Source organism: Barbus barbus, assembly GCF_936440315.1.
Source record: "Barbus barbus genome assembly, chromosome: 41".
NCBI classification, from domain to species: Eukaryota; Metazoa; Chordata; class Actinopteri; order Cypriniformes; family Cyprinidae; genus Barbus; species Barbus barbus.
This window is the reverse complement of record NC_136719.1, coordinates 13,267,165-13,280,315: the sequence shown is the minus strand read 5'-3', so window position 1 is coordinate 13,280,315 and position 13,151 is coordinate 13,267,165. Positions and strand designations below refer to the sequence as shown.

The 13,151-nt window shown below is 36.5% G+C and overlaps 1 protein-coding gene across 9 annotated transcripts in view; it reads right to left on the bottom strand.

The window, feature by feature from the left end:
* Nucleotides 1–13,151, bottom strand: part of LOC306860262 (rap1 GTPase-activating protein 1-like) — a 55,335-nt gene that overhangs the window by 20,869 nt on the left and 21,315 nt on the right. For 5 of the 9 annotated variants that reach the window (XM_079401865.1, XM_079401872.1, XM_079401866.1 and 2 more), the window contains exons 2-6: nucleotides 13,041–13,134; nucleotides 3,398–3,433; nucleotides 1,233–1,280; nucleotides 752–790; nucleotides 442–627 (exon numbers count right to left, since the gene is read on the bottom strand). In XM_079401865.1, coding sequence (XP_079257991.1) covers nucleotides 442–627; nucleotides 752–790; nucleotides 1,233–1,280; nucleotides 3,398–3,415 — 291 coding nt within the window. In that variant the 5' untranslated portion in view covers nucleotides 3,416–3,433; nucleotides 13,041–13,134. The remainder of the gene's footprint in view (nucleotides 1–441; nucleotides 628–751; nucleotides 791–1,232; nucleotides 1,281–3,397; nucleotides 3,434–13,040; nucleotides 13,135–13,151) is intronic. The other 4 variants (XM_079401873.1, XM_079401868.1, XM_079401871.1 and 1 more) reach the window with 1 other exon arrangement.

The window sequence follows — 13,151 nt, the reverse complement described above, 5'->3', positions numbered from 1 at the left end:
TTTCAAACTCACAATAACGTACCAAGGAGCGTCTGTGCCGTTAGTAATAGCTTCAATTTTGGACTGTTAATCTCACAAAGCTAATATATGACTTTAAAAGCTTAATCCTGGGTTATTGCCATTCATTCTAAACCTTGCTGTTAAACGTGAAGCAAGATAATCCTGGATTCCTTTTACCCAGGGTTTAGAATGACCCATGGTTAACTATTACAAGTGTGAAAAGCCCTTAATAATGCATAATTTTAGTGCACGAAACATATAGTGGATAGAGCAATATAGTGAACGAGTAGTATGGACCACTTTTATAATTGAACAATATAATTTTACTTTGATTTTTTTTAAAAGAAAATCACATACTGTGTTTCACACAAGAAAGTCAGTCATACAGTGATGATGACACAATCATTTTTGGGTGAACTATTACTTTAAGCAAATCCTTACTTTGCCCAGAAAATGCTTCCTGTAGATCTTAGCGGTGGTGTTGCACTCCAGTTTGAAGCGTGAGTTGGGAGACAGGAGCTGGTCCAGGTCGATCCCATTGCTCAGCTCTTGATTGGTCCCTTCAATCCAATAACCCCCAAACTGGGGCAGCAGAATCAAGGGAAATGGACTCTTTCTGCCGAGAATCTGACAGAGACGGTGAATAAAAACAAATTACTGTGACGGTCAGACGTGCAAGCGCACAATAAATTCCACTGAGATATCGACAGCAAAATGTTTTCTGTCAGCTCTTTTTTCTGAACTGGTTTACCTCATGGACGCTGGGGTAAGGGATGTAGTCTTCCTCGGTCTGTAAGGAGATGACATTCAAAACATTAATAATGCAGTTGATTTATTTGGTTGCAACAGACCCTTTTTAAACTCCAATGACCCAAGGAACAAAAAAACACTCTACTTGTTCATCTGCTGGTTTATTTAAGAGAACTAACTTACTATCTGTACTCAGCACAATCAGTTTGATTCTATACAGGCAGTATGGCTTTAGGCCAGAGAATATTGCTCAGCACCAGCTAATCTTATTTGATTGCAGTTCCATTAGCGCAAGGGAAAGTGGGCTAGGGATGTCTTTGAAAACTAGACGCACCAGCTTGACTGATAACCAGCTCTTCTATTTGAAGCTGTCTGCCCGCAGATAAAAACAGCAGTCCGTGGCCCTCAGACAATACATGTTTTGTATTTTTGTGAGTGTTCGTGTGTACAGGGACAAAAGGGAGCTGGTGAGGTGAACGTACTTTGAGAGGAGGAGGAAGAGTGCATCGTTGCTCATCCATTCTGTTGCTCTGAAAGATAAAAAGAGGGAATCTGTCAGCCCTATAGCAGCCCTGCCAGCCCACGTGTGAAAGCAAAAATAACACTTAGGTTAGATCTACTGAGGAAGAGGAATCTAATTATATTTTCATGCCTTTAAAAAAAATACATGAAACGCAAATGCGGGATAATCTCAATTTATAAACTATAGGAATTCTGGAAATTTCTTTAAAATGATATATACCTTGAGAAAAACACATGATGGATTCACTAAGCACTGATAATTCTACAGTAAATATTCAAAAACAGTGCTGGAGAGTGTTTAAATTAATACAATATTTTTTTTTTATGCAAGTATTCTTCATTTCTATAAAAATGAATATTATATTGCCCACAGTGAGAAAAACAACTCAATCTTAGCAAATATAAAAACATACTAATTAATGTCATTATTAATTTGTATTTAAAGAGGGTGTATTCTAAAAAAGCAATGAATTTTGGAGAAATTATTTCAGTATAATTTACAACAAAATATTATGTAATTCATAAAAAAGGTCAGTGCAAGGAAAACAGACGTTAGTTAAAGAGCATAATGGGACATTTATAAAATGATTATGAAAGACCATAACATCTTATTAAAGAAAGTTCACATGCATTTAAACAATATAAGAAAATAGCACATTATTTTATGAGACAGAAAAAGCTTTTAGATCAGCTTTAAAAAAAAAAAAAGCTTTAAGCCTTTAGATCAGTCTTAGACAATGAACTGTTTTTTATTCTCTTTAATCAGGTTTTAGGAATACGGCAGACAGTGGAACACAAGATCAAAGCGTGATTGTGAGCATGCAGAGAGTATGCTCTAAGGTTATTTACAGCCATTATACAAAATATAACATCTTAAAGTTGCAAGTATCAAACCCTTTGTCAACTTACTTCACTCAAGTGCTGAACATCAAAAAAGAAACCATCTCAGTGACTCAAAAGAGTGAAGCCCTATACAGTTCAGTACAGTTGAATATGAACATACAGCATGAGCAAGTCTCATCAGATTCTACTGATAGCTGCTGTAGATTTGAAATGCTGCACTGAGATGCAGTGGAGGTTGAATATCTGATCTATCTAATCTATCTGATGACGCATTCCATCAAGGGATCTTTATGGCAGACCAACTGTGATATACCAACATGTTTGTTATTTAAAACATCCTGTACATCTAAGCTTCTCATTTACTGTATAATGTCCTCCAGCTGCAACCCAACAATAAATCAGATCCAATTTCAATGTCACGCTGTACTCCGAAGCTTTATGGTGCATTTAGTGCACTTATTATAGTTTCTAATATTTATTTATATATCTGTTCATTCTAAGTTAGAGATAACAGCAGTAATATCAAATGACTAAGATCAATACGTCTCTGTGTACCCAACAACAGGAACGTCTTGTATTTCAGCACCAGAGACAACAGAGAATTTGTTCTCTTTATAGTTCAATCATATACCCATTATAGATTTGGCAATTGCAGAACTATGATAATCAGGGCACAAGAATGAATATGTACTTTTTGGCATAACTGTAATAACATAATTGTAATAAATGTAATGATGACAGATTTTACTTGGGTCAGAAAAAAGGTTATATTTTTAATTTAACACAGTATTTTATTTAAAATAAATAAATAAATCTAAATTATTAAATAAAGTTGTAAGACTATAAAAATTTGGTTTAATTTGCATAACTGCAAAAACTGCAAAACACAAAAATGCAACTATTATGTAACCAGACAGTCATAGTTTCAAAATTATATTAAAATATTTTTTCATATTCATACAAACAATTAATTCTATGAACTGTTTGCAACTACATTCTACATCACAAAATAACAAGTTTTTACATGTACATTAAAGTAAGATACAGTATAGTGTGCAGCAGTGGTTGGGTAAGGGACTGACCTTTGGGCCATTCTTGTGGTTTCTAATGAATAAATGTCCTCATTATTTACAATGATGACCTTCAACTACAACAAAAAAACATGCAAATGCAACTATGTAGCCAGTTAGGACAGCTGATTCAGGGGTTAATGGAAAATATCTACTTCAAATATGAAAGGCAGAGGGAAGGAAAAAAGAGACAAGCAAAAGAAACACTTTACCTGCATTTTCTCAATCATTTCAAATAAATCAGTAGTCTGGAAGAAAGGAGAGGAGATGAGATGGAATGAGATGAGATGAGTTTAGAATTTACCCCTGATTACATTCCCATGATATGAGAGGGGGTGTGGCCAACAACATAGGCGACACGCTGCAGTGCAGGATACATCTGACTGCAGCTGCCAACTGAAAATATCCCATTTATCACTCAGACTTCATCAGGAAACAGACATTTAAAGCATTCAGACCACATTCACAGACTGCTTCCTGTTCCTGCTTTCCTGTAGCTCAAATAGTAGAGCATGGCGCTAGCAACGCCAAGGTCATGGGTTCGATTCCCAGGGAAAGCAAGAGCTGGTAAAATGTAAAAACTGTAACTTCAATGCAATGTAAGTCGCTTTGGATAAAATCGTCTGCTAAATGCGTAAAATGTAAAATGCTTCTTTAACGCTGCTCAGGAGTGGCACAAATGCATTTGAGATGGGTCAAAACAAAATTGTAAATTTATGCAGCATTTAAGCAGGCATAGAGCAGCCTTAACTCCAGTAACGCTTTACAATAATGCTCCATTTGTTAACATTATGTCAAATTTACAATGCAAAGATGACAAAGTCCACAGATTGTTTAATGTGGTTCAGAGGTGGCATAAATGCATTTACACAGCAATTACAACTGTATACTTTCATACGGTGCTGAGGTGACACAAAGCAGGGATAATTTACCTTGGCCTTTATCCAGCATTGCATATTCACACTGAATTTTAAGCAGGCATAGTCCAGCCTTAACTTAGCTGTGTAAAGACACCTCAACTAGTTAACTACATTAACATGAACTAACAATGAAAAATATTTCTAAAGCATTTATTAATCTTAAGATGTCTTTGCACAGTCAAGTTAACGCCTGCAGCCTGCATTCAGTGTAAAATCGCAATGTTGTATAAATGCCAGAATCAAATATCCCAGCCCTGACCTTAGCATCAAAATATATAATTGTGTTTGCTGTATAAATGCATTTATGCCTCTTCAAAGCAGGATTAAACAGTCTGTAAAGGCACATAAATGCCACTTCAGAAGTGCTTCTATGCCACCTTTGGAGTGTAAATTTCAACATTTACAGTACTAATACATTATTAAAATTAAACATAGTATCTGTTAATATTATTTTATAGACCTGAACAAACATGAACTAACACTGAACAGTTGTATGTTTATTAACTAACATTAACAAAGATTAATAAATATTGTAACATATTGCTTATTGTTAGTCATTGTTGGATAATGCATTAACTAACATTAACTATAGGACCTTACTGTTACCAGTTTTCCCACATAAAATTGATTTTAACATCAGCACAACTTTAGGGGCATGATAGTGTTTTTGAGTTAGTAATGCCAAGTACACTCAATATTGGCTGGTGACAAAGTTAGTTTGTGGAATTGGCATTTCCTCTCTTGCCCGATGGCAGCATGTCATTTTTAGATGATGCAGAAAAAGTACAGAGATTTTATTTGGATAAAATGCATGTAGCTGACTGTCTTTGTAGCCATGAAAATGGTTACAATTGGCTAAAATTATAATTGGATATAATTGTTATAATTGGCTGCTGAAGTACTTTGCAATCATTTCCCATGTACAGTATATATGCCAATCAGCAATATGACACAGTGTTCACAACACGAGGCATTTTTTTTTTTTTAATCTGAGGATCAAGTGTAATATTTAACTTCTACGTCCTAAATACATTTGTTTTGTTTCTTAAATCTTCTGATTATTCACTTGATTTATTCCCACACACATTACCATATTCTTATCTACTGACAGATGATGTGATTCCAGTTTACTCTAGTGAGCTTATTCTAGTCTGGAGAACTTCCAAGATAGACAGTAGAGTTCTGTCCAGCCTTTGGGATGGACCCAAAGACAACGTGAACAAGAGTGGAAACAATTATCTTTGATGTGTGGAGAATGAAGTCTGTATGAATTCTCACAGTCTCAAACAAATACTTTGTGTACTGTAGCACATTGTTTAAACACATTGTGTGAGTCCTCCACCATCGGCAAACATAACTTACACTGCTGCCTGGAAAACAAACTTCAGGGAAACTGAATAATCTCAAATAAAAAACATTGACATGAGGTCAGACTGATAGTCCTGTAACACACAAAACCTCTTCTGCCATATGACTTACCAAAACAACAGAACATAAAGTCATTTAATAATACTACTAAACTCCAAAACATATGCACTTTATGGTTCAAAGTAACCAGTATCCTCCCTAAACAAACATGCACAGATGAACACCTATTGAATTACAGACATACTGTAAATATAATGAAAAGATAAAATACAGAAATATATTAAAGCAACCTGTACTGCAAAAAAGTGTAATCTTTTGAATAGCTCTCAAATAGCGGATGTATGGATGTAAGAACCATTTTAAAGGCAAAATCCATTTGATCTTGAGATAAAGCTAAAGGTAATTGAACATGACAGACTGTGATTAGCTTCAAAAGATGAATCTGAAGCAAAATTATAGTGCATGTTACTCTATCCTGATAGCAGCTCTGTCAGTGATGGGAGAAAATCTATATTCTCTTGCATTAAAAAATTGCTGTGCAAGGAATAGGAAGCCTTTGATATTTCGCTGTAAGAACATGACAATGTATCAGGTATGCATTAAATATATTCTGAAATGCCAGATCTTGCACAAATCACATATATCCTGCTTTCATCAAACTCATGATAATCTATTATATATATATGTATATATATATATATAAATTCATTGCTGTTGGTTTTAGCAATGTTTTGCGGCACATAATTAACTATTAAACATCTATTTTTATTGATGTGTGTACTCAACTCAAACACTGCTACAAAATCAGATATTTACCTCCCAGCATTTATCTAATATTTCTGTTAAGACTGCAGATTTGACATACTTACTGCATCAGGTCTTTTCCAGTGAGCAACTGTCACTTGCTGCGGGCTGAGCTGTGCATACAGACTTTTGGCCATTTTTAAAAAAGTAAAACCAAAACTTCAAAAGTCAAAAAGCCAAATATTGTCTGAAGGCTGCAAATCTACAAAGTCCTCTGTCCTCAGAAGTGAGAGGAAACATCCAGCCCCGAGTGCTGCAGCAGGTTCCATGTCAATAAAGTGAGAAACTCCAGCAGGGCATTACTTTGACTGCTGTGTGTACTCTGGGAGGCATGTCTGTAACCTGAAGTCTAATTGTGTATTTAAGCATTACGATCCCTTAACTCCAGGTGCTCTGGAGTCTTTCCTTTCTCGGGGAACAGAGTGAATTGTGGAGGAGATGTTGCATTCCTACAGAATTAACTTTCTCTCCGTCTTGCACTTTTTCTTTCTCTCACTGGCAGAAGTCCAGGATAAAACAGAGCTGAGTCTGGATCTGCTCTCTTTCAGTCAGACAAGCCTGAGCAGAGTCTTACTTACTCGCCAACTCTGTTCCAAAACCTAGTGCAACATCGCAATCAGGATTTGAAATTAACATCTGACAACCTGCCAAATGTGGATGAAAATTAAATGTTTAACTCCGTCGGCGATTTGGCGAGTTATGATTCAGAAATTAATTGGTGTCCTACGTGTGAGCAGAGCACTGTTATAATCAATTATCGACAATTAATAATGCAATACTGTTTGTATGTGGAATAAAAGAGGGCTAAAACAGGGTCTGGGATTGTTTTGCACACAATTTTAAATGTTCATGAACTTCGCCACATCACACACATCTTAAGCACACCATTTGGGTAAAACTACACCCAATTTAATTACTAATTTAATAATTAATTAAATAATCATTTATTTAATGAAAAAATGTAATAATCAACTAAACAATTACACTTTCAACAATTACATTTACCCTGTCCTCAAAATGACCCTTAAATGTTGAATAATTAGCCTAATTAGGGGATGTAAAAAATATGTTTCCAAAAGCACAAACATAAAATAACATTTGAATCAAGATTCGGATTTGGCCAAAATGAGCATCTTAAAAGACAACACACTTTTGGAAACACAATTTGAGTTCGGAGTGCACCTATAATATGATGCCTTACAATGCTGCTTATGTTTAATAAAAAATTCAGAATAGTTCATATACAGTTGAGGTCAGGTGAGACATGACTTTAGCTAAAGTGAAGTAACACCTAGGTGATCAGCATGCAGAGGCCATTCTTTAGTTTGGCTCCTGAGTCTTTGGACAAAATCTTAATTAAACACGCTGTCACGTACGTGTGCGATCAATATTGTCAGAAATGTGTGGGTGATTTGTGGTGCAAGATAGACTTCTTATTATGTCAGCTTGTTGGTTTGACTGGCATTATTATTAGAGTGATACGTCCAGTTTAAACCAGCCATGTCAACTCTAATCTGCCTTCAACACTTCAACTCTATTTGGAGATTCAAGCAGAGCCTGCTCAGCCTCCCCACTGATCTTTCATTACTTCCTTCTGAGAAGCAATTCACAGCAAATACAGATTACAAATACACACTAAAATATCGATTTAAAATGTAACAACCTTGTTTGATCAGTCATCCGACTGCCTTTATGATCAAAAGTAACATGTACTTTGGAACAATGTTCTAAAAAAAGAATAAGCTCGTGAATATTAATTAGTTCACATTGACGTTGTAAGATAATCTTCCTAAACCATCCAGTCAACTCTACCCACGATAATAGCCTGCTAACAGTCATTGACACATACAGTAATCAATGCCAAATCTGCAATCAAATGTCAATAAATAAATAAATAAATAGCTTAACCTCACTGTATAATTGTATAATAGGTGAATAAGTAACAGTAATGATCTTTTTCTGCATATCAAATTGACTGAAATAAATAGCTTAAATATACCCAGAAATAAATCAATGGCATACATTTTTGAGCTATGCACACAGATGAATCAGCAGATTTGGGCTGGACTGTAGTGACTATGCTTAGAGAAATGTGAATAGAAGATTTTTTTCAAAATGTTCTGAGGAACTTTTTTTCATAGTTATCTATGAATCATGCCAACCTGCCAGACAGAACTGGCAGTCTATTCTAATAAAGCTTTAAGCCAGCGAGTGGATTGGAAATGGAAATGTCTCCAGGGTTCAGCAGAAATGAGCAAATCTATTTAACTGGTCTAAAAAATACATTGCGAATACATTTGAAAAGAAATAATAAAGAGCTTGTATGGATATCTCTGTTTCAGTCTTAGCCAAACAACTACAAAAAAAAAACACTTTTTTTTTTTACTTAATATAACCACAAATAATCAGACAAAAGTGTCCCAATTTGGATACTTCATATACATGTTTAAGCAAATATCACTGCAAGTACTGTATAACAAAATATCAAAACAATGGCATTTATTCTCAGAAAATGAGCGCAAACAATCTTCAGGCAAAAAAGGTTTTAGATTACATTTCAAAAGATAAAATAATAGGAAGTTGAGCATTGAAGATGAAGATGAAAAGTCACTGAAAACTTTCTAGTTATAAAACACTGTTCATTTGAGGGGCATTGACTTCATACATCCACTAACAATCATCTTGGGACCATTTAATAAAAAACACACTGGCAAAAATGGCTCAGAAAAGTTAAGACTGCAAGTAATGACATTTAGGCATTTTTAAATGTTGCTAAAGTGTAGTGTGTAATCAAAATGGACATCATAAATACTTTGTTAGACAGAGGTGGAGAAAAATCGCCTGTTTTTTAATGAAGCTCAGAGAAAGAAAGAACTACCGATGGGCTTACTGGACTGATACACATAGATAGTCAGGGGCATTATCTCCACTGTGAAATCAGGTCAATCCTTAATTAATAATCCCCTTCATGTGATTCTCTAGTCACTCTCTTTCCATCCTATCCATGATCATCCTCAGCTCAGCACAAATTAAATCAAATCTAACTTTAGAAGATGCTGCTATTAGACTAGCAAAAGGCAGTACATCTCTCTTCTCATGGCCACGAGGTCCAGAGCAAAAACAATGCTTCACTGGTGTCACTGGTCTGTATGAATAGGATCATGTTTTATACAGTATATATATATATTTTGGGGCTTTTCAGAATTTTTATGAGATCAGATAGAGGACAGTAACAGGAAATTATTGGGGAGAGAGCAAGGGAATTGTGACACAGGCCAGAGCCTCACGAGCACTGGAGCACTTTCATATAATGAGTTTCTGACATTGCATTTTTAATTTTATATTATTTAATTTAGATCTTTGCAGATGCTGCTCATCCTCTCAGTTATAAATTGCTAGTGACCATTCTCTCCAGAGGAGTGTCATGTGGAGGCAAGCAGCCCCATATGCTCCTTGTTTTACAGTTGATCTAACAAATGCTAACACTGCAGGCCATCGTTGCTACTGTGCGTAACTTTGTATAATTTTTTTGTGCTTTCGAAAGAATGAAAAAAGAATGGTGAGACATTCCCATTAGCCTTGTAACAACAGCAGCTCACAGAAGGGCGTCTCAGGCCTGCAGCATGTACGTCAGAGGGTAAAAAAGGCTTGCATCTCACACAGAATTAGACAGCGCGTAAAACTAAAATCCTCTCTGACTCGGCAGTCTCTTATGTAAATGACATCAAACTGCTCAAAGCACAATCCAGCAGAGAACTGCTCTGGCAATGCAACTATAAAGTTGAACAAACAGGTCTGTTGGTTGATATCTGTTTAGCTTGCTTAGCCAGGTATAAAATTATCAACACATTATTTATGTGTAGAGTCACTTTTTAGGGTTACTTTTTATTAACGAATTGTGAAAAATTAACAGAATAAGTACAGACAAGTGACAGCTAATAACATACGAAACCCATAGAGTGACAAACCATAACAAATAAAACCCATAACCAACAGAATAAGGACAAATTAGATCTCTTTATAATTTCAAATCTTCTCCTAGACAGCAATGAAATTAAACAGAGAGCATTTGAGAAAATTGATTTTTGCGTAAATCTACAGCGAAAAAACTCCCTCTTCAGAGATAGCTTTGTTTGGATTTGTAGAAGATCCAAAAGTCTACAATTTTCAGAACCAAATATGCAATTATCTGACCATTACCCACATAATAATAATAAAAATTATTTTATTTTATTTTTTAAACCTTCACTCTGTCAACAACTGCATCATTTGTACTGTATCTATTTTTATTTCTCAAATTTCAGGAGAAACATCAGGCAAAGTTGATACTTAAAGAGATTGATACTTGATACTTAATTCTGTCATAATTTACACACCTTCATGTTGGCCCAAACTATTTTGAAGAGTGTTGGTAACCAAACAGTTTTGTTGACTTGTTTAATTGACTTCCATTGTATGGACAATAAAAAAAAATAAATAAATAAAATGCATTCCTCAAAGTACCTTCCTTTTATGTCTCACAGAGGAATGTCCTAAAAGTTTAGAACAACATGATGAGGATGTGTACATGATCACAGAAGTGACATTTTTGGGTGAACTGGCCATTTAATTAAACAAACGAGAAACAAGCAATAGAATTACCTATGGGGAATAAATGGAATACATTGAAGGATGCTTCCTTTTCACAAACCTTTCCTTTTACCATAGGATAGACTCTAAATTAATGCCATGACCTCCAAAGACATCTTCTCTTTTCTTTTTCCCTTAATTTTCTTTCTCCCATTTCATACATGTGAGATCACCCTCCATTATGCTGTAGATAAGCAACGCTGCAGAATTGTGGATGCCATTAAAGCTCTCTGACATCACCCAAACTTTATCCTCTTAATCGCAGGCTCAGCGTACCGAGTTTAAAAGCACTAAAATCTCCTACACACACAGAGATCACTCAAACTACTCACACACTACATACAATACACAAAGGATCTTATTCTTTAGCTCTGTGCTTTGAGAACCTGACCCTCAAATCTAACTTTGTTAGACACAATCACCAAGATCGCCAAACAATTCCAAACAAAATATGGCTCAACAATGAAACTAATAACATTTGACTTAAAGCGGGGTTTAAAGGGCCCTTATATTCACTCTCTAAGGACTGTTGAGAGTGTTAGATGATCTGTGGATCAGCAAATATTAAAATGCAATAAATTTGATTCGTGCAGCTCAGTATGAAAAGGAAAAAAACTAAAGAGATGTTAGCTTTCCATCAGCCAAAGTTCAACCATGCAGTTAAAATTCATGCATGAGTTTGGTTATGTAATTCAGCACAAGCACTGAAGCTTCAACACTTGAAGGTGCATTTAAGAAGCTGATTACAAGCTCTGTCTGTGTAATGAAAGAAGTTGGGTGTGATGTACCTCAGAAAAGGCATTTGGATATGGACTACTTTGTTGTCACGGTGCACACAACAGGGAGGAACGGGGAACATGAGACGAGGATAAACTCAAATAATAGTCTTTAATGAATCTAAAAGGGCAAGGCAAGGCAAGGCTGAGACAGACAGGAACACCGGGAGTAACGAGTAGACCAGACGGAAACTAACTGAACAGACAGGACTATAAATACACAGGATAATCATAGATAATTAGACAAACAAAGCTGGACAAGAATTAACTAATAATCACTAGACGAGGACAGGAAACAAACCAAATAAGGACACAAGAGGAAGGAACACAAGACACACACAACAGAGGACTGACATGACGTCCCGCGCCGTAACAGTTCCACCGGGGGCGGGGGGTGGGCGCTCTGGAGGCCTCTCAGGACACACACGGACAGGCTTACAGGACTGGGGCCTCCAGAGCAGAACAGGCAGATCGGAGACCATGGCGGAACTGGGAGCTCTGGGGGCCATGGCGGTGCAGGGAGCTCAGGAGGCCATGGCGGTGCAGGGAGCTCAGGAGGCCATGGCGGGTGGTCCTTGTGGCTGTGGCCTCGTTCCACTCGGCCCGGCCGCTACAGCCGGAACCCTTCTACCCCCCCCAAAAAAATCCATGGGGCAGCTACGGGGTATCAGGAGCACTCCGGGGCTGTCTTGTCCTGTTTGTCTAGTTATGTCAGTCCTCTGTCGTGTGTGTCTTGTGTTCCCACCTCTTTTGTTCTTATTTGGTTTGTTTCCTGTCCTCGTGACATTTATAATAATTTTATTGTGTTTTAAAAAAAATTTGAAGATCAAAAGCCCCCCAATCATTCTAATTGCATGAAAAAGAGTACATTCTTTAAAATCTCTCCTTTGTGTTCAATGGCATTCGGGTTTGAAACAACATGAGGATGAGTAAAAAAATTCATTTTGTTTGAACTGTTCCTTTAAGGGTAAGGAGCTATAAGCCACTGTATGTAGATAAATGACCTTTCCTAATCAATGCTATTTTGACAGCCATAAGTTTGTCTCATGGAATAAGGGGTGTGACTGAGAAACCGGCCTGACATTTGTTAATTAATAGCATCTGGCATTTAATTGCATCACTCTCATTTAACTGCATGGCACGTCAATCATGTGTATTAATAACAAACAGAAAAGTCCACAATCATCATTCCTCCAAACAATGGCCTCATGCAAATCAGTGTTAGTTCTATACAGGCTCACAGTAATGGAGCAGATGGGTCAGAAGAGGTGAGACAGACTCAGCAAGCAGAAGTCAAGCACTGGCAGGATGGGAGGATGCTCAGCATGCAAGCACGCATGAGTTTTGTGATACTGTACCTTGAGGAACGCAGGGCTGATGTGAGGCAGTGATGACTGGAACAGTGAAGGATCTAGTGTGTTAGAGATACAGGGCTCTCCTCCATCCTGTTTCCTAAAATGAGAGACACA